Consider the following 21591-nt stretch of genomic DNA (forward strand, 5'->3'; position numbering starts at 1 on the left):
GCCGAGCGCTTTCATCACACGCCGGCAGTAGTAGGGAGTGCTTCATCGCTGTCCGACTCTGCAGTGCATGATTCGAATTTTCTTCGACGATACAGGCCTGCAGTGAGCGACCGAACAAACGGCATCGCAGACACCAGGATCTTGGACAGCATCGAGATCAATTCAAGACAGATGGGTGCCGGGCCTGCCCTCCGCTGCTGCTATCTTCGCCGCTAGGGACTCCGGCAGCGAGGTGCTTCCTGCACAGTGACAGGAATCGCTTGGAGCCAAACCATGCGCCCGCGGGTAACAAATCCCACACCATGTCGCATGTGCTACGGCAGACCCCCCTGACGCCGTCCTGCCCTTGTTTCCTCGTCGCTCGATGCTCGATCGCAGAGCTCAAGTGACTGCCTGCCAGATGGAAGGAGTGCACACGTAGTGGTCGCATATACACTTTGGAGGCGGAAAGCCATTGGACAATCGGCAATGAATAGGCTCATGGTACCTTGCAGATGGGGCTTGCTCCTGATCCCTCATGCATGGCCCAGTGAAACGCAAAAAAAAAGCTTCGGGGCGGAGGATGTGACGGCAGAAGAACATTGCCTGTACGCCGCCCCCAGCTCATCATCGTGCGGGTGGCGAAACTGTTGCAACGAGCTCTGAGAGGACGTACCATCGACAGCGCTCCTTTGCGGTCGGCGGCGCATGAATTGTGTGTACTACGCTGACGAGATTAAATGTCTTTAGCGCGCCCGGCCGTGCTTCTGCAGCACTCCTGATTAAGCGGCCTGATCTTCCCGTCCAACGCCAACGGCTTTTCTGCCAACTGTGACTCCATAGGCCGGAGCAACGTCCATTCCCTCGCGTCCCAGACATCGCGTCCCAAACACAGGCACTGCCCGCTCGCTTCTGCTCATCAGCGCACAAACAAACACACCCTCACGCATTCGCCATCCACCGAGACGTGTCGACCACGAGGAGCGGAAGTTGACGCTGCCATCTCCGCGCGCGAATCGATTGTTTGCAAACTTGCATGCCACACCCGGCTGCCCACAGACGCGACACCACAGCACCACCTCCCATCTCCGACCCGTTCACCCACTGCAGCACCAGCACCGAGTCACACATCGATCCAGCGACACGCGAAGCGCATGATTTCAAATGCTCCCTGGCCTTGCGACACGCCGACATAGGAGCATTCTACGTCTAGCGACCACCCACTACATCACACCAAATCTGCGCATCAGCACCTGCGAGGGAAAGGGCAGTGAAGGCCCTCGCCGGCTGTCGCACTGATCACTGGACCGCGGCATCATAGCATCCGGCATACTCGAGGCAGCCTCGATCCACACTCATTTGCAGGTACGTGCTGCACCTTCTGCTTTCAATGCCTGTCTGCCCGCCTTCCTTTCCTGCATTATCACACGCGCACACCCATGGAAGCTGCAGAACCTCACTCACCGCGACCACTCCAAGGCCAATGCCGCACCAGCGCGAACGTCACTTGTACTGACTTATATAGCGTCACCATGTCTAAGCTGTTCTCCAAGAAGAAGGCCAACAACGATGCCACCCTCTCCAACGAACAGGCGCTCAATGCGCTCTCACAGCCGGCTTCACCAACACTCAACAAGAAGTCTTCCAGCAGCCGGTGGAAGAAGAGCAAGAAGCCACAGCCCGAAGCAAAACCACAGCTCGACCTCTCAGCAGCACTACCATCGACAGACGACTTCCGAACCAGTTTGCTCATGCCCAGCCTATCGACGCGATTCAGCATGCTTAGAGAGCAGGACGATCCGAACTCGTTGATTGGCAAAGCGAGCGATGACAGCGTGCTACAACCCCGGCGGAAGTCACGCATGATGAACGACTTTGGCTTTGCATCCACGGCGCTGGGTGACATTGCAGAGGTCTCTTCCATCCAGGGCTCCGTTCGCCCGCCGTTTACCCGAAGTAGTCGCGAGAACTCATATGTCTCAGATGACGGCGGCTATGGCAGTGAAGCTGATGCCACGCAGAGCGTCATGAGTCGATCAAGACCGGGCGAAGGCAATGTTCTGTTTGGAGGTCGCCAGAAGGTCTACAAGATCCCGAACAGTGGTGCAACCTCCACCCGCAGTTTAGGCAAGCTTGTCTACGAGGATGATGTCGGCATGTCAGCATTCCAGAAGTACCGGCACAGAGAAAGGGAATTCGATGAAAGCCAATTGCCTCGCCCCTCAGATGAGAGTCAGGGGTTTAACTTCGGCCTTGAAGGTTCCCACGATGGGCTCGACACCTTGCCTAATGACTCCGCCAAAGACCTGTCTCACTCACCATCGCTTTCTTCTTATGAGAAGAAGAGGTCGACAACATCGTCCATGGCACGCTCAGATGCACGTTCTTCTACAGCAGCGACATCTATTGCTTCTCAACAAGCAGTGAGCGCGCAGCCATCTCCTGGACACGCACCAGCAGGTGCAGCTACAGCCGCGACATCGAGCACAGCCGCGAATGTCGCCCCGATCACAATGTCTGCACCACTACTCGAACGACCCAACCCCAAAGCGCGAAGACTCTACGATCAAGGCCTCGATCAACACATGCACGAGCAACAGTCGTCTGCCATTACTCGACTCAACTCGATTCAAAAGCAACGCACTATCGGCGGTATGAAGTCTCCACCGTTTTTGCAAGGTGCAAAGAGCACCGGTAACCTCAACGATCGATCGACTGAGCCATTTACAGCTTTCCGCGGACAGTCGCCGCCACCCACTGCACCACTTCCCGCGCTGACAACTCTTGGATCGTTCAGACACCCTCAGTCAGGTTCCTCGAGTCCGGCGCCAAGTGGACCGGCGTCTCCAATTGACGCCCCAAACAATGTGTTGACTCAAGCTCTGGAACCAGCTGATCGTGGTAAAGCGACCGCGATGGGTGCATTCAACAAACCGGCACATGCATTCGACGAGAACCAATATCTGGAACGCCAGAAGGCACTTCAGCGATCAAACTCCAGCGCGGTGATGAAGAAGTCGGGCAGTATTTCTGCTGCGAAGCCACGCACAGAGAGGTCTGAATACAACGGCAACCAGTCCCCAGATCTCTTTGCTCGCAGCAGAACGCCATCCGATGCTCCGAGTCACCATGAGATGACCAAGAAGGCTTACAACATGTTTCAGAATGCGGCGAATCACTTGCCAGCGCCATCTGCAGACCAACGCTCAGACTCGCCCGCCAAGTCACCACCGCTCCCAGACACGCATCGAACCTTCTTTGGCAATATCAGCGCCAGCGACGACGAGGATGATGGAGAAGAGGAGCGGATTGCACAGTCATTCGACCAGCCGGAGTATGGCTACGGCAACTACCAGACACGATGGCAGCCTACACCACTTCAGTCTGTGTCTGAGCACCCCTCCACCCAGAATGATAGGTGGAAGACGACCTTGGTCGAGGAAGAGGATGAATTTGATGTGAAGCCACTGGCTCCGAAGGCTTCAGCCTCCTCGCTCCGCATCAATGCTCCTGCGGCGTCGTTCCAAATTCCACAGCCGCTGGACTCTCCAACGCTAGGTCCTCAAGCGCAAGCCTTGAACGGCATGGTCCATCATCTCCGTCAACGAAGTAACAACTCTTCGATCTACCCAACAGAGGAGGTGGCACAACAAGAAGATGAAGAAGAGGTTCCAGAAGTGCCGGAACTGCCTTGGACCACCAAAAAATCGGATTCGTTCAACCGTGTTGCGAACACAACCCCGGAAGCTCAGTCAGCACGTGAGTCGACCTATGCTGTGTCGAATCCTTGGGACCTCGATGAACAGAGCGCGGGTGCATCTCGGGCAAGTCGCGCTTCTGAAGCTGTGAGCACAGTGGACCGATCCTCGAACGCATTGAGTCCAGTGGGTCAATCTTTGATGGCTCAGTTCAGTCCAGTAGAGAGGACATCGAGTCCTCGATTCCCGTCAACAAGTCGGCAGCCATCAGTCGTCCAGGACTCGTCATCAAGATTCGCACATCCGACTGCACGAGATTCGGAGGCGTCGTTCTCCAACGAGAATAGCGTACCTACTTGGCAACAGGAACTGCACAAACAGCACACTCGAGATGCAAGCACAGCCACTCAGCAGGAACGCGAAGCCTTCCAGAGCGAGTTGGCAGCACGGCGCGCCGCTATCCAGGAAGGACTCAAGCAGAAGGTCGAGTGGGAAGCTCACTCACGGGGCACTAGCCCTGCGCCTGGTGCAATGAGGGCGTTCGGAATGCTGCGATCGAAGACTAGTAGAGAATCGTTCGTCCACGCACAAGATCAGCCTCAAAAGGGTGTTCGAGCTCTGGGCATTAACGGCGCCAGCAGCACCAGCCTGGTCGACTCCGTTCGGCCTCGTGGGAACTCATCGCCAAGACCTCCACTGCCAAATGCTCAGCATCCTGCCTTCAAACAAGATGGTCCAGGTCCATCAACAAGAGATGCGGACACTGTGCAGGGCGCTAGAGAGCTGGCATCGAGTCGAGGTCCAGCAAGTCGTGCTCGTAGCCGCTCCAATTCCACTGCTACCACGGGACGTTCTCGCAGCCGCACAGGTCCATACCGAGACGATCTGGAGAAAGCTATGATCGAGGGTCACGGTACCTCTGCAGCGGCACATACACCAGATGTGTCGCCGTTTCCTGGTGCCTCACCGGCCATTGGTAGCGACGGAACCGGCCGCCAGAGCGACGAGGACAGACGCAATGCTGCCAACTATTTCGAGGCCCGGGCTGCACCCGCCAACAAAGGTCCATCGCCGAATGGTCTGACTCCTACAGTATACACGCCTGGTCGCCCAGTTCCTGTGGCGAATCCGTATTCGCAGAATCACACTCCTGCGCTCAACGGCACTAGTCCGTCAATTGAGTTGTCGCACTCTCCAATCACCCCGTCTTCCGCGCGCCCCGGTGGCTTGCGCAAGATTACAATTTCCAAGGCAGATATCTCTGAGCCAAAGCTCATATCTTCCACCTCCAATGTCGACACAGTCGACCTGCCTCCTGGAGCGTCGCTGAAGAACGGCATGGAAGATGCTCCACCGATCCCACCGATCAAACCAAAACGTCGGGGGACACGAAAGCTCTTTAGCAGAAACCGGTCGGACTCCACTGGCGACCACGAGATCAAGGCAACATCGTCCGATCCATCTCTCAACACATCGCCTAAGCGCGAGTTTCAATTCCCGCCCAGCAACGTGGTGCGCATGCCAGCAATCGTCTCGCCACAAGACTTTCACTCGAGCCCAGCCGTGCCACAAGTCGGCTTTGTCACTCCAGGCTCACCTGAGCGCGTCCAGCGCTCCACTTCTACCACCACAGCTCCCAAGCGATCAGTCACAGCTCCGCTGTCAGCGCCTCTGGATGGTAGCATGTTCTAATGATACACAAGATCTCGTAGCTGCGATTTGAAATCAGCAGACGACGATAGACGCGCATCGACCGCGCAAACACTACGGAGGCAACTTCACTTCATTGTACGACTATTACAGCAGAAAAAGGGGCGTCGGCCATGTCCCCGGCGCATGACTGCTTTCGAAACAAAACAAGATTCCCCATGTAGCGACTACGAACGACTTTACGGATGTGTGGCGAGGTTCTACAGGAATGTGAAAGGACGGCGTGAGGAGGATGAGGAGGAGAGGGGTGCTGGGGAAGACGAAACTGCTTGTTTGTTGCGGGATTGCTTTTTTCATCTTTGATGTGGATTTAGCGATGCACGATACCATCAGATGCGAAGCAAGGCTGTTACGATGAGGGCGTGCTTTTAGTGTGTAGCGATGATTGAGCCCCATGGGGACGAAGAAATAATGTCCTACACCATGAATGAGCTGTATCAATTCACAGTATGGGCGATCCTGCCGCCACGGCTAACATTGTGGCATAGCAAGTCGAGCAAGTCTGCCACGAACTAGGACCTCAAAAGACACAGAACACGAAGAAGCACAAAAGTTCGGCGGTATCTCAGTTCTCATTCAGTTGGTATCATCGCTTCGTACTAGTACACACATTCCCCAATCCAATCTTCATCTGGCTAACCATGCCACCCACGCGCCGAGTCACTGGCACGACTCTCCCTTCGTAACGCCTCGCTTCATCTCATGCCTGCCTTCGCTAGTAGTACATCCAATCCTTCCAAGCAAGACCTTCTACTTCCTCGTCGTAAAATCCGTCTCAAGATCTGACGAAGCTCCCGATCCTGAGGTCTCGGTGTTGTTGCAGTTACAGCTGTTAGCGCTGCGCTTGCCGCATGCACATGCGTCGCCGGCGGCGGGCTTGGCGTTTTCTGTTGGGGCGCGGGAGCAGGTGCAGGAGTTGGCTGGGCGTTGGTCTGGAATGGGATGTCGTGTTAGTAGACTGTATCGAGGGTGTGGTGGTTTGAGGGGAGGGAGTGGGGCAAGAAAACGTACGGCAGGAACATCTCGCGCCGGAGAGGTTGTTCTCGACTTGTGCTTGGGAGCAGTTGCAGTGGAGGGCGGGTTTTTTGCCGCAGGAGCAGGTGGCTTCTGTTGCGCAGGCGCAGGCGCCGGCGGGGTTTTTGTTGCCGCAGCAGGTTGAGGGGATTGAGGTGGTGGGCGTGGAGGACATGGTTGGTGAGTGAGTGAGTGGGAGTGTTGTGGTTGTGGGAGGGTTGGTTGGTGGTGATGATGGAGGACAGGATGTGGTGGTGGTGGTAGTGGTGAGTGTTTATTGTTGGATGTGAGTTGGATGTTGATTGAGAAGTAAGGTAGGTCGTGTGTCTTTATGTACCTCGATCCTCGCAGGCAAACATCTGATATCCAGACCCAGACTATCTGATGTCGGTCATTCCTTTGACGCGTGTGTAATCACAAGCACCGTGATTCGCTCGCTTATCCTCCCACTAACCACACATGGCAATCTTTCTCCCCTCTAGCACGAGTTTCCATGACTGATCTTGCCACTTGGTGGTCAATGGCAATGGAATGCTTCCGATTGCATGTGCTTCCTGACCTCGCCTAGGACGTACCCGCTCCCATTCACAATGGGTTACGACGCGTTTACTGGTTCATGAGCAGATACATGTACGCACTATCGGCTCTTCGCTTCAGGCTTTGTCATCTAGTGTTGAGGTAACATGCCAGGTAAAGTCCCGGGACACGAGGTGGCGGCGACGCTGAGGTCGGGTGTGCTTTTTGCGTTCTTCGTAGGTCTCTTGATGCTCTTGTGACAATGTCTCGTTGATCTCGAGACCTTACGAAGCTGCTGTCACGTACTTTGCGTCTCGCAACAGCGCAAACGGTAATTCTTTGAAGCATCCGACAATAAACACACGACATCCATGGCATCGGCAAATTTCAAGGCGTCTCCATCTCACGAGCTCTACACCGATGGCGACAATGACAGGCAAGATGATGGGGACCAGGTCTGAACATGATGAAAAATCGCAGTGATGCCATTTCTAAACGTCATATAAAACATCTATACGCCCATCCCATCCATGCCTGCTTCCAGAACAAGAAACGCCATGCCCCAACATCAGAGGTGTACACGCTTCGCTTCTATGCCACGCCGTCTGTACAATACATTGTAATCACATTTCACGCCAATCGCACTTGCATCCGCTCAAAAAGCCGAGATCGCCACGGCGATGACCTGAGCGTCACTGTGGCTGATGGACACAGTCGTCGACTTAACGCCGGCCTTCGAGGCGGCTTCTTTGGCTTGGCCGTGTAGCTGTGAAGGTATGTTAGTATCTGTCCATTGGTTATGGTGTTGTGGGTGGTCACTTACAGTCACCTGAGGCGCGCCAGACTCATCAGCGACGATCTCAATCTCCTTCATAGGCTGGCCGGCTCCCTGGCTGGCGACCTTCAAGCTCTTGAAGATAGCCTCCTTCGCGCTCCACCTGCCGACGAAGCTGGCTTGAGGTGAAGACGCCTTGCGGCAGTATGCGATCTCAGCCGGTGTGAAGTTGCGCTCAATGAAGGTATCGTTCGTGATGTCAATCGCGTCGATACTCTCAATGTCGACACCTGGATTCGAGTTGGCAGATGCATTGACCTTCATCAAGGTCTCGACCATTTCGGTGGTGTTCTTGTCAGTTGGCTTGACAGGCGACTTCTTTGGGTAGGTGAACTCGGCGCTCTTCTTGTCTGCAGAGACGCGAGCATCTGGGTTGAGGAAGACCTGGCTCTGCTGTGCGTCCTCGTATGGCGACTTGCTCTTGGCGCGGAACATGGTGTTGTTAATGAGGCCGTCGTGGAAGTACCTGTATGCCTTCTTCTGGCGAGCCTCGACCTTCTGCTTGTATGTCTGGAACTGGGTCTGGTCCAAGGTAGCGAACAGGTACTTGGGGTGGATACCGATCGCTTGTGCACCCTTTTGACCGAAACCGAAGGATGTGACCGAGAAGGCCTTGATGCCATCAGTCTGGATGCTTTGGCTTGGGTAGACAATGTAGTCAAACTTCTCCATGACCTTGTCGACGTTGTCGGCGTTCCTGTTACCAGGCACGAGACCCGTGTTGAGCACCTGCAGACAGCCGTTGAACATCCATGCACCAGCAGCACCTTTGGGGTGACCAGTCAAGTACTTCTGGAAGATACCGAGCAGGGCGTTGCCCTTCTTGCGACCGAGATGCTTCATCTGCTGGCAGATGACATCGGACTCGTTCTTGTCGTTGGCGACGGTCGAGGTACCGTGGAACGAGGCGACATCGAGATCATCGATGGTCAAGCCCCAAGTGGCAAGTGCACCTCGAAGTGGCGCAATGCGAGAGTCTTGCTTCCAGAAGTTGTTGCCCAGCTGTCGCAGAGCATCCTTCTCCTGTCGTCGGGCCTCGCGTTCGATGTGGCCTGCGCGGTCTGCCATGTATTCAGACTCGCTGAACTCCTCGGTACTCTGTTGCTTCATGGCCGCGACCTCTTCCTGCAAGTACATGAGCTCAGACTCTTGCCAGTTCTTGATCGCCTTGCGGCGAAGGTCCATCTGTCGCTTCCTGTACTTGATGTCAAGGAGTGGCGATGGGAACTTGCTTGGCTGCTCACGGGCAGTGGTCAAGACACCCTGACCAGGAGCTGGCACGGAACGACCAATCTTGTCAGTGGCTGTAGCAGTGAAGCCAAGCACACCGTAGATGGGCACACCCATATCAAGAGCGAGCTGAGCATCCATGATGACTTGCATACCGCAACCCTGCGACTCCATGAAGCCGTTTCGGGTGGTGGTGGTAGGACGCGACATCTCCTGTGGTGTGCGGCCGCGAGCCATTTCGTCCTTGGCATTGCTGGTGGCGCCCATGTTGGCGAATTCGTACGAGCCTTCTTCCTGAAAGTCATCGAAACCACCGACGAAGCACATGCGGGCCTTGCCTTCCACAATGCAGTCGTATCCAATGTCAATGGACTCAACAGCAGTTGCGCAAGCACCAACAGGTGTGCGGATTGGACCGGTGGATGAGATGAGCAACATGTTGATCCAGGCACTCATAGTGTTGATGAAGGACTCCTGCAGAATGTCTTTCTGCAGAGGCTTGTCAAGGAAGCGGTCCTTATACATTCCACGTAAAGCGGTAGTACCGCCAATACCGGAACCTATGCAGTTACCGACTTCCGAGATGTGCACATACTTGTAGAACTCGTATGGATCAGTGATACCAGATGCCAACAGACACTCAGCAGTGGACACCAGGACGTAAAGGGTGACAGGGTCGACTTGGGAGATGATGTCGTCTGGAACACCGTACCGCTTGGCGTCCCATCCGGTGGGAATTTGACCAGCGACCAGGCGGTCGAATCGAAGGGCCTTGGGGATGAGAAGAGTGGCGCCCTTCTTCAGACGGACCTGGTACTCGCCAGATTCGAGCTCGAAGGTCTCGACCTTCTCGCCGTGCTCGCGCTTGAACTCGGCAGCGGTCTCCTTGGACGACTCGAACGGATCAAGGTCCTCCTCGATCTGAATCTCCTGCATAAGTTGCTTCTTGTTCGGGTCGTAGCCATTGAACAGCTCCGGCTCAATAAGGCGGATACCAGCATGGTCGAGGATGTGCTTCTCGTACTTAGCCTTGATGTCCTTGTCATCGACAGGCTCACCAGACTTCGCATCAACCCAGCCGGAGTAGCTCTTGCCCTTGAGGGGACCGTTGTGGTTCTTGATGAGACCCATGATCCAGGCCATTTCGACACAGCCCTCAAGCGAGAACTGGCCATATGCTTCCATCTCCCATCGAGTTCTGGAGTTACCCCAAGGACCAACCTCAGAGAAACCAGTGACCACAACGACCTTCTCAAGATCAACCATGCCCTTGAGGTCGGCGTTGAGTGGCTCAACTTCCGACTTCCAGTCTGGGAGCTTGGGGAAGTCAAATTTGAGGTTGGCACGCTTGTCGACCTTGACAGTCTTGTAGAATGCCTCGCTGTCCTCACCGTTGATGATCTTGTTCTCAACAGAAGTCTCGCGAGTGACAGCGCGGCGGATCTCAGCAGTTTCTGTGATCTCCTTGCGCAGGCGAGTCATCAGATCCTTGAGATTTGGCAAGAACTGGAGACCACCGTTCAGATCAGCAAAGACGGGCTCCTGCTGGCAGAGGTTGACGATTGAGGGTGACATCAGACCGAGCAAGTTGAAAGCCATCTCTTGCTGCGAGAAAGTGCGGACACCGTACTTCTCGACACCTTGGGCGACAATGTTGTTGCCACCCATGAGACCAGTGCCACGAGTCCAACCAATAACGGCACCACAGATGGTGAGGAAGTTACCCCAGCTCTCAGAGTACCATCTGTTGAACAGTGTTTCAAGCGCCAGCTTCGATTCCGAGTACAGACCATCGTTCCCGAAGGTACCGTGGTTTGGCGAGAGTGGGAGGATGACCTGCGCTGGACGAGTCTCGAAGCCGCGAGTAGCCTTCTGAGCCTTGACCGCACCAAGCATGCGCAACAGATTGGTGAGCATGATGCGATGGGCGAGCTCAGACTTGCTGTCGATGCTGTCGATCTCACGACCATTCTCTGGGATAGCAGCGAACGGCACGATGAAGTCGAGGTCCCAGCCGAGGCCCTTCTTCTCGTCGTAAATGTAGTCGACAAGGGCGTTGACATCCTGCAAGCTTCCCTGGTTGAAAGGAACGACCACAAGCTGCGACCCACGAGCGCCATAGCGAGCGTACATGGCTTGGTAGTACTCGGTGACCTCGCGCGAGAAGCGAGATGTGGTGACAATCACCTTGGCGCCACCGCTGACTAGACCTTGAAGGACATCGGCACCAATGGACCCAGCACCAGCACCAGTCATCAGAACGTGCTTGCCCTGGTATGTGACACCGCCGCTCGCTGCCTTCTCGAGGCCATCAAGATACACGCTCGTGAGCTTCTTGCTGTATTCCCAGCCGTGCTCTTCCTTGCGCTTCAAGTGCAAGAATGGTACAGTCTCGACCTTGCCGGACTTGACAGCCCCGTTGACACGCCCGTTGCGACCGGCCTTCTTGATGTGGCCGTTCGCCTTACCATTCTCGGTGGGCATGATCTGGCCTTCATTCATCGAGAGCGATCGGACGATGTTGCTGTAGAGCGACTTGATCTCGAGCTGGGATGACTTAGAAAGCTTGTGTTGTTGTCGGATGAGCTTGTAGACTCGCTGGAGGTCGTTCTGCACCTTGGTCCTGTTGCCGTATTCTGAGATCTTGCCTCCCTCGGCCATCTCCCGAACGTAGTGCTCGAGCTTGCGGACGCTGGCACGTGGCTGCTCTTCGTAATCCATATCACCACGAGGTGAGATGGTTAGATGTGGTGCAGTCGGCATTGCGACGTCCTTGTAGACGGGTGCCTCACCCAGGACGTCGCGGCAGTTCTCAATAAGCTGTTGTCCCAACTCTTTTGCCAGCTCGTACGTCTCGCCTCGTTCCGTGGGACAGTGGTCGATGTGGTACTGCATGAATTCGAGGAGACTTGGGTTGGATCTGTTCATGATAAGGATGCATCGGGAGACAATCTCGCGATCAACAGCCTTCAGGCGCCCGAAGATGATATCGTAGTACATCGTAAGTGCATCTTGTCGTGCCCAATTCCAGGATGAGTCGTAGACGCGTGCCTTGAGTGGGCTGAAGGAGGGCTCAATGCCAGCGGCGTAGAATTCACCGTGTTCGGTGTTCCACAAATCGAGTTGTGCCTGGAGTGCAGCCTCATTCCGCTTCGTCGCAATTGCCGCCTTGTCTCCTGCTCGTAGGTCCATCTTGAGGTATCGAGCGAAGAGCTCAAGCTGCTGCTTGAACAATGCTCGCTGATCCTTGGTGAGGGCATCGATGGCAGCTGGGTCCATCATCATGCCACCCCCAGCAGCACCGCCCTCTCCAGCAGCAGGTCCAGTCGACAAGCTAATGCCAGCGTTTGCAGCATACTTCTGTGCAGTGTCGTCCAACCATGACTTGGCGTCATTTTCGGAGCCGAGACGCGACGCGGGTTCACTGGTAAGTGCAAGCAGCAGAACGCCATCTTGTCGCCCAGTTCCAAGACCCCACTTTGTTTCTAGGTGTTTTCGCACAGCTGTGATGTTGAAGCCACCGGGCATCTTGGAGGAAACCATGCGGGCGATGAGCGAGGAGGACTGCTTGCCAAGCTGACCATTGAAGGTAGCCTGCATCGATGCACCTAACTCATCGAGAGGAGTGTCTTCCGGCTTCTCTGGTGTTGAGCCGAACTCTTTTCCGAGGTCACCAAGGATTTCGTTTTGAAGGGTCGACTTGCCTGTAGGAAATGATGTTAGCAGATGGATTAGGTGAGCCGCACATGACAATGCCTACCTCCAACCAAGTCCTTGATGGCTTTGCTGAGTGGAATGTCTGCGAGTGGCTTCTTGAGCTTCTGGGCAACCAGGGCTCTCAAGATGTCGACAGCGCCCACTGGTGCATCTGCCACGGCCGCCGCTGGTCCAGAGCTTGCCGCCGCCGCCGCCGCCGGCGGAGCAGCAGCTGCTGGAGCAGGGGCTGACGAGGACGCTGCTGATGCTGCTGCTGCAGGCGCGGCGTTTCCAGCACTTGGTGCAGCAGCCGGCGCAGGCTCATCTTCCACGGGGTCCACATCGTAGTAAATATCCTTCGCGTCCTTGTTGTAGCACAGAATCTGCCGTTGTACTGATCGTGCGGCATCGTATGCTTCATACTTTGCTGCTAGTGTCCGCTTCGCCATGCCTCCAAGTGTGTCTGCAGGACCGACTTCCACTATCCTTTCTGTCGTCTTCTCGCCAAGGATGACGTCCTGGGTCTCGATCCATCTCACTGGCGATGCGAATTGGTACGCCAGGAGCTCCACGAGCAGGGTGTGGGCCAGATCTTGCTCGACCTCGGGACGCATGTTTGCGGTGTTTCCAATCGGGTGTAGGTGTGTAGATAACGATCTAGCAAAAGAGCGTGTACATCAAGCGAATGATGCGCCGGACAGCGTCAATGGCAGGGTGGTGTACAGGTCCGGTGGGAGTAGGTGGAAGAGAAGCAGAAAGGTTGATGATGATGGACCAGGAATTTTCGGGTGTACTGAGGATGAGGATGGGTATCGAGGCTGTCTCGTGTCGCGCGAGGGTGCGGAGGTTGGCTGTAGGTGAGATAGGATTCCAGCGACGAGTTGCTGCTCGCCGTCTCAACCCGCGCGTGTGCAATTGGTGAGCTGCGGGCGGGTGTATGGGTGTGGAACGTTGAGTAGATACCGAGTTGGAGTTGACGCCTCAGCAGTATGGGACTGAGCTTTCTCCACACCGGCAAGCGAACAATTGCTGGGACGAGGTGCAGCACCTTCAACCTTGCCGGCCTGCATTCGCGCCGTTGGCCTTGTGCTGTGCGGAGACGTCAAGTCCCGGAATTGACTTTGCTTAGTTGTGTGTAGGACGGTGAAGGAAATGATGGATGTCGTGGTCAATGTGAGGCGGAAACAACGATACTTGTGACAGACAATTGATCAGTAGGGACTCTACCATCTGAACAACTGTTCTCGCGCAAACAGGCTGCCATTGCTGAGCAATGCGTGGGCATTCGCTCAAAGTGTCGAGACGCAGGTTGACGGCACTAGCAGCGATTGAATGGCCCCACCCGGCGGTAATCCCAGGCCCAACCATCGCCGCCTGCCGCATCTTCAGAGCTCACTCGGCTCATCACACTTTCGTTGGACGATATGCACAAGACGTCCTCGTGTCCGCCGCGTGCCCAGGCTGACCTCGACATACACTTCCTCACCGTCACCTCCTCTCACCCTCCTACATTCACAACGTGTTGCAGCGTCGCTCATTCATCACCACCACCTAGACACACCGCCGCGGGAGTGCCAGTTGATTCTGCCGCCGCTGTCTGAGCGCTTCCAGATCCGCGCTGCAGACTACGCCGCAATCGGACACAGTGCTGGAGCTCTGCGCAAAAACAGCTGCCCAGTGTCAAATGAGATTTTAGGCACCTCCCTTACTACTGCTCAGAAACGTATGTGCCCTCGTTTTCGTTTTCCACACCCATCGTCACGAGACCACACGTCCGCAAGCCACTGTCGCAGGCAGAGAGACACAGAAAAGCTCGAGTCTCCGTCGCAGCAGCCACGCGCTAGTTGTAGCACAAGCAGCACTCCAGCAATCCGCCCACACCATTGAAAGTTGTTGGCTGGGGAGCGGCGAGCTTGACTGCGGAAGCGCACGACCATTGAACACTCCAGCTCAACGATGATCACGACCCTACAGCAATAATGAGCACACCCACGCAAGAGCTGACGCCCGCTGTACAGTTTGACCAGCCTGCCTCACCTACTTTGCAGCGACCCAGCAGTCTCAGGCGGACGACTTCGAGAATGTATGGCTCTGGATCACAAACAGGCGTTTCTACGCCGCGATCGCAAGCCGTATCTCGACCACTCACCATCACACACGGCACTCTCGAATACAACTTCTTAATACCTACCGCGCTTCACTTCAATGCCACGCAACTGAAGGACGCTTTCCTCCACACACTCCCCGAGGCCACCGAAGAGCTTGCACAGGACGATGAGCCGTCGTCCGTCACTGAGCTGGTAGCTCGCTACATTGGCTACGTTGCGAAAGAGGTCGAGGAGGGAGAAGATCCAGAACTCTTCACTGAGGTTCTGAAGCTGCTGGTTCAAGAATTTGAGCGAGCTTTCCTGCGCGGCAATGAGGTGCATGCGGTGGCCGCAGCCCTTCCAGGCATCACCGAGAAGAAGCTAGTCACGGTGGAAGCGTACTATGCAGCTCGTGCAGCAGTGAAGCGACCCATTCGCGCGCATGAGTCTGCTCTCCTCCGCGAAGCCGCAGACGAGAATGCCTACATCTACGCAGTCTTCGGAGGCCAGGGCAACATTGAAGAGTACTTCGATGAGCTCCGCGAAGTCTACAACACATACCCTTCACTCGTGAGGGACTTCCTGAATGTCGCCGCACAACATCTTCAATACCTATCCCGCGACCCTCGAGCTTTCAAGAGCTACGCTAAGGGTCTTGACATCCTGAGATGGTTGGACAACAAGGAGACCCAGCCAGACACCGACTACCTGGTTTCCGCGCCAGTCAGCTTCCCACTAATCGGTCTCACTCAGCTTGCACACTACGTGGTGACTTGCAGAGTGCTCGGCACACACCCAGGCCACGTCCGCGACAGGCTCTCTGGTAGCACTGGCCACTCACAAGGTGTTGTCACTGCTGCTGCAATTGCCGCCTCATCGAATTGGGAGACTTTCGACAAGCAAGCCCGGAATGCGCTCACGATCTTGTTCTGGATTGGTGCTCGCAGCCAACAGGCCTACCCACGCACATCACTCGCGCCCAATGTCCTGCAAGACTCCATCGACGCAGGTGAGGGTGCGCCGACGCCTATGTTGACAGTCCGCGATCTTTCACGGGAAACGGTTGACAAGCTCATCGAGACGACCAACCACCACTTGCCACAAGAACGACACATTGGCATCTCACTGGTCAACAGCGCAAGAAATTTCGTTGTGACTGGACCTCCTATGTCGCTTTACGGTCTCAACCTTCAGCTGCGGAAGATCAAGGCACCCACTGGTCTCGACCAGACTCGCGTGCCCTTCACTGAGCGCAAGGTCCGCTTCGTGAACCGCTTCCTGCCAATAACTGCGCCTTTCCACAGCCCATATCTCGTAGAAGCCATCAAGCACCTCCAGACCGATCTCGCAGACATCAACATTCCAGCCACAGAGCTCGGCATCCCAGTCTTCGACACCCACACGGGCGAGGATCTGAGAGAAAAGAAGGATGCGAACATTGCACCACTCTTGGTCAAGATGATCTGCGAAGAGCAAGTACTTTGGGAGAAGGCAACAGTCATGCCAAACGCGACACACATCCTCGACTTTGGCCCTGGCGGTATCTCCGGCCTAGGTGTGCTCACCAACAGGAACAAGGACGGCACTGGCGTTCGCGTTATCCTTGCAGGCACAATGGATGGCACAAACACCGAGGTTGGCTACAAGCCTGAGATCTTTGACCGTGATGCCGAGCACGCTGTCAAGTACGCTGTGGACTGGTTGAAAGAGTTCGGACCAAAGCTTGTGAGAGACTCGACAGGACAGACATTCGTGGACACCAAGATGAGCAGAACGCTCGGTCTGCCTCCAGTCATGGTTGCGGGCATGACGCCCTGCACCGTGCCGTGGGACTTTGTTGCCGCGACCATGAAGGCTGGCTACGAGATTGAACTTGCAGGTGGTGGATACTACAACGACAAGAGCATGACCGAAGCCATCTCCAAGATCGAGAAGGTCATCCCAGCCGGACGCGGAATCACTGTCAACTTGATCTACGTCAACCCTCGAGCAATGGCTTGGCAGATCCCACTCCTAGGCAGACTGCGGGCTGAGGGTGTGCCCATCGAAGGTCTGACCATTGGTGCTGGTGTGCCGTCTATTGAGGTCGCCAACGAGTACATTGAGACTCTGGGTCTAAAGCACATTGCTTTCAAGCCTGGATCAATGGAAGCCATTCAGGCTGTCATCAACATCGCCAAGGCCAACCCGGGCTTCCCTGTCATGATGCAGTGGACTGGAGGCCGTGGTGGTGGTCACCACTCTTTCGAGGATTTCCATCAGCCAATTCTGCAGATGTACAGCAGACTTCGACGATGCGAGAACCTCGTCTTGCTCGCAGGATCTGGCTTCGGTGGCGCAGAAGACACCTACCCTTACTTGACTGGTGAATGGGCTCGCAAGTTTGGCTACCCACCAATGCCATTCGATGGTGTTCTCTTCGGCTCTCGTTGCATGGTCGCCAAGGAAGCTTACACTTCAAAGGCCGCAAAGCAGGCTATTGTTGATGCGCCCGGTCTCGAGGACAGCGACTGGGAGAAGACATACAAGGGCCCTGCCGGTGGTGTCATCACTGTCCGCTCCGAGATGGGCGAGCCTATCCACAAGCTTGCCACTCGTGGTGTTCTCTTCTGGAAGGAGATGGACGACAAGATCTTTGCGCTTGACAAGGCCAAGCGTATCCCAGAGCTTAAGAAGAACCGTGACTACATCATCCAGAAGCTCAACGACGACTTCCAGAAGCCATGGTTCGGCCGCAACAAGGCCGGCGAGTGCGTGGACCTTGAGGACATGACCTACGGAGAGGTTGTCCGTCGCCTGGTCGATCTGATGTATGTCAAGCACCAGAAGCGTTGGATCGACAAGTCCCTCGCACGTCTGACTGGAGACTTCATCCGCCGCATCGAAGAACGCTTTGCTCCTGGTGACAGCGCTAGCTCTATCATCCAGAACTACAGCGAGCTCGACGATCCATTCAACACCGTGAAGAAGGTGTTGGAGACATACCCAGAGTGCGACGTCCAGCTGATCAACGCGCAAGATTGCCAGCACTTCCTGCTACTCTGCCAGCGTCGCGGTCAAAAGCCAGTGCCGTTCGTACCATGTCTTGATGACACATTCGAGCTCTTCTTCAAGAAGGATTCTTTGTGGCAGTCTGAGGACTTGGACGCTGTTGTTGACCAGGATGTCGGCCGTGTTGCCATCTTGCAAGGACCTATGGCTGTGAAGTACTCCAAGATTGTGGATGAGCCAATCAAGGACATCCTTGATGGTGTTCACCAGGGCCACATCAAGTACTTGACCAAGGACCTGTACAACGGCAACGAGGCGAAGATCCCCAAGATCGAGTACTTCGGTGGCAAGTTGATCGAGGCCAGTGGCGACATCAACCTCGAGGGTTTGACAGTCAACGAGACCGAGCACAAGATTCTGTATCGACTGTCAGCTGTTTCTGGTACCACTCTGCCACCAATCGACAACTGGATGCAGTTGCTTGCAGGCAGGAACCACACATGGCGCCACGCCTTTTTCACTGCCGATGCGTTCGTCCAAGGTCAAAGATACGACACGAACCCAATGCGCCGTATCTTTGCGCCAACTCCTGGCATGGTTGTTGAGATCAACCACCCCAACGACCCGAAGCGCACTGTCATCAGCGTCAAGGAGCCCACACACGGCAACCAGTACGTGCAGACTATCGAGGTTGGTCCATACAAGAACAACGAGATCTTGGTGAACATGATCGAGGACCGCACTGTTTCCGGCAAGCCTGAGGCACTGCCGCTGCGCTTCACATACCACCCAGAGACCGGTTACGCACCAATTCGTGAGGTCATGGACTCGCGCAACGACCGTATCAAGGAGTTCTACTACCGCATCTGGTTTGGCGACGAAGCTGTACCATTCGACACCCCAGTCACGAGTCGTTTCGACGGTGGCAGAGCAACAGTCACTAGCGAGGCCATCAACGACTTCGTGCACGCAGTTGGCAACATGGGCGAGGCTTTCGTTGACCGACCAGGCAAGGAAGTCTTTGCACCTATGGATTTCGCCATCGTTGTCGGCTGGAAGGCCATCACCAAGCCCATCTTCCCACGCAAGATCGACGGTGATCTGCTCAAACTTGTGCACTTGTCCAACGGCTTCCGCATGATCCCAGGTGCAGCACCACTCAAGAAGGGCGATGTCCTCGACACCACTGCTGAGGTCAACGCTGTCATCAACCAGGACTCTGGCAAGATGGTCGAAGTCTGCGGCACTATCACTCGTGATGGTGAGCCTGTTATGGAAGTGACAAGCCAGTTCCTGTACCGCGGTGCATACACTGATTTCGAGAACACCTTCCAGCGAAAGGTCGAGACCCCAATGCAGATTCACCTAGCTTCCAGCAAGGACGTGGCCGTTCTGCAGTCCAAGGAGTGGTTCAAGATCGATAACACCGATGTCGATCTGCTTGGTCAGACCCTCGTGTTCAAGCTTCAGAGCTTGGTGCGCTACAAGAACAAGACCGTGTTCTCGTCGATACAGACCCAAGGTGACGTTGAGCTCGAGCTGCCCACGAAGGAGATCATCAAGGTTGCCACCGTTGAGTACGAAGCTGGTGCATCTTACGGCAACCCAGTCCTGGACTACCTTACGCGCAACGGATCTGCTCTCGACCAACCAGTCAACTTCGAGAACCCAATTCCTCTCAGCGGCAAGACCCCATTGGTCCTCAAGGCTCCTTCTTCCAACGAGACATACGCTCGCGTTTCTGGCGATTACAACCCTATCCACGTGTCGCGCGTCTTCTCGCAGTACGCTGGTCTGCCTGGCACCATCACACATGGCATGTACTCCAGCGCTGCCGTGCGCAGTCTTGTTGAGACCTGGGCAGCTGAGAACAACGTCGGTCGTGTCCGCAGCTTCCATGCTTCTCTCGTGGGTATGGTCTTGCCAGATGACACGATCGAGGTCAAGCTGCAGCACGTTGGTATGGTTGCTGGTCGCAAGATCATCAAGATTGAGGCACAAAAGGCAGAGACCGAGGAGAAGGTTCTGCTCGCTGAGGCCGAGGTCGAGCAGCCAGTGTCCGCCTACGTGTTCACTGGTCAAGGTTCGCAAGAACAGGGCATGGGTATGGATCTGTACAACTCCAGCGCTGTCGCCAAGGAGGTCTGGGACCGTGCCGACAAGCACTTTATGGACAACTACGGCTTCGCCATCACGCATATTGTCAAGAACAACCCGAAAGAGTTCACCGTGCACTTCGGTGGAGCCCGAGGCAAGGCCATTCGCAAGAACTACATGGACATGACCTTCGAGACTGTGGCATCCGATGGCAGCATCAAGTCGGAGAAGATCTTCAAGGAGATCACCGAAGAGACCACCTCGTACACCTACCGCTCGCCGACTGGTTTGCTCTCCGCCACACAGTTCACTCAGCCTGCATTGACTCTTATGGAGAAGGCATCTTTCGAGGACATGATCTCGAAGGGCCTAGTTCAACGCGACAGCAGTTTCGCTGGTCACTCCTTGGGAGAGTACAGTGCCCTTGCCGCGCTTGCCGAAGTCATGCCAATCGAGTCGCTTGTGTCGGTCGTGTTCTACCGTGGCTTGACTATGCAAGTGGCTGTCGAGCGTGACGAAGCTGGGCGCTCCAACTACTCCATGTGCGCTGTCAATCCATCGCGTATTGGCAAGACGTTTAGCGAACAGGCACTGCAGTATGTTGTCGAGAACATCGCGGAGACTACTACCTGGTTGTTGGAGATCGTCAACTTGAACGTCTACAACCAGCAGTACGTCTGCGCTGGTGACCTGCGTGCATTGGACTGCCTTACGAATGTGCTCAATTACCTCAAGTCGCAGAAGATCGACATCCAGCAGCTGATGCAGACCATGAGCCTAGAAGACGTCAAGTCACACCTGGTTGAGATCATCAAGAAGTGTGCCAAACAGACCGAGGCCAAGCCAAAGCCAATCGACCTTCAGCGCGGTTTCGCTACTATCCCACTGAAGGGTATCGATGTGCCGTTCCACAGCACGTTCTTGCGATCTGGTGTCAAGCCATTCCGATCATTCTTGCTCAAGAAGATCAACAAGACGAGCATTGACCCCAGCAAGCTCGTTGGCAAGTACATCCCCAACGTCACTGCTAAGCCATTCGAGCTTACCAAGGAGTACTTTGAGGATGTCTACCGTTTGACCAAGTCTCCACGCATTGGAAACATCTTGGACAATTGGGACAAGTATGAATCGGATGAGCCGAACGTGCAGAGGCCGAGAGCGGGAAGTGTTGCTGTGCCTTCGTCATAAGGGCTTTGTGATTCGATTGCCAATGAGCAGGGTGTTTGGAGTTTGGGCATGAGCGCGATATGGGCGCTGCGCTTGGGAACGAGGATGATACTCTTATGTACAGAATTGTAGATGTCAGCAGATGACGATGGGAGCTTTTAGATAGAGTGTAACAGTTCGTGCGACAAGCCGTCTCTTCGATTCATCGGCAGTTCTGGAATGGTGAGGGCCATGCGCCATGGAGGCGGTCAGCCGCATGGCACCGCGTTCGTCACTCAGCAGAAGCGAGAGAGATTGGCTATGCGCTACTGAAGGAACGTCAGCTGTCAAGCTTGTCGAGCACGTTCTTATGGTTGTATACCTTCATCAGCCGCATGTAACAACGGACTTGGGTGTGCGCTAAGTGGACAGGACCAGACTTGAAGAGGACAATCATGGTCAACGCGCGGCCTTCCATTCCTTGGAACCATCAGGACAGACTTACAGTTCCAGCCAAACGCTCATCCAGAAAATCTACCTCCCGCGCGCCGAACACAATGCTTCCCACAACCTCACCAACTCACATCCTGGC

General features: G+C 55.3%; 4 protein-coding genes across 4 annotated transcripts; 2 read left to right on the forward strand and 2 right to left on the reverse strand.

Annotated features, from left to right (window-relative positions):
* Positions 1 to 1511: 1511 nt before the first annotated feature.
* Positions 1512 to 5369, forward strand: CLAFUR5_10723 (uncharacterized protein; the record flags this gene model as incomplete). The annotated part of the gene is made up of 1 exon (XM_047909871.1): positions 1512 to 5369. The coding sequence occupies one exon, from the start codon at positions 1512 to 1514 to the stop codon at positions 5367 to 5369; it is 3858 nt and encodes a 1285-aa protein (XP_047764554.1).
* Positions 5370 to 6137: 768 nt separating this feature from the next.
* CLAFUR5_10724 (uncharacterized protein) lies at positions 6138 to 6576 on the reverse strand (the record flags this gene model as incomplete). The annotated part of the gene is made up of 2 exons (XM_047909872.1): positions 6138 to 6319; positions 6399 to 6576. 2 exons carry the CDS (start codon positions 6574 to 6576, stop codon positions 6138 to 6140), a joined length of 360 nt encoding a protein of 119 aa, XP_047764551.1.
* A 996-nt stretch (positions 6577 to 7572) lies between these two features.
* CLAFUR5_10725 (Fatty acid synthase subunit alpha) lies at positions 7573 to 13292 on the reverse strand (the record flags this gene model as incomplete). The annotated part of the gene is made up of 3 exons (XM_047909873.1): positions 7573 to 7683; positions 7741 to 12686; positions 12743 to 13292. The coding sequence occupies 3 exons, from the start codon at positions 13290 to 13292 to the stop codon at positions 7573 to 7575; spliced, it is 5607 nt and encodes a 1868-aa protein (XP_047764552.1).
* A 1365-nt stretch (positions 13293 to 14657) lies between these two features.
* Positions 14658 to 21041, forward strand: CLAFUR5_10726 (Fatty acid synthase subunit beta; the record flags this gene model as incomplete). The annotated part of the gene is made up of 1 exon (XM_047909874.1): positions 14658 to 21041. One exon carries the CDS (start codon positions 14658 to 14660, stop codon positions 21039 to 21041), a length of 6384 nt encoding a protein of 2127 aa, XP_047764549.1.
* Between the last annotated feature and the right edge of the window lie 550 nt (positions 21042 to 21591).

The sequence above is a fragment of the Fulvia fulva genome, chromosome 7 (assembly GCF_020509005.1).
Source record: "Fulvia fulva chromosome 7, complete sequence".
In the NCBI taxonomy this organism is placed as follows: Eukaryota; Fungi; Ascomycota; class Dothideomycetes; order Mycosphaerellales; family Mycosphaerellaceae; genus Fulvia; species Fulvia fulva.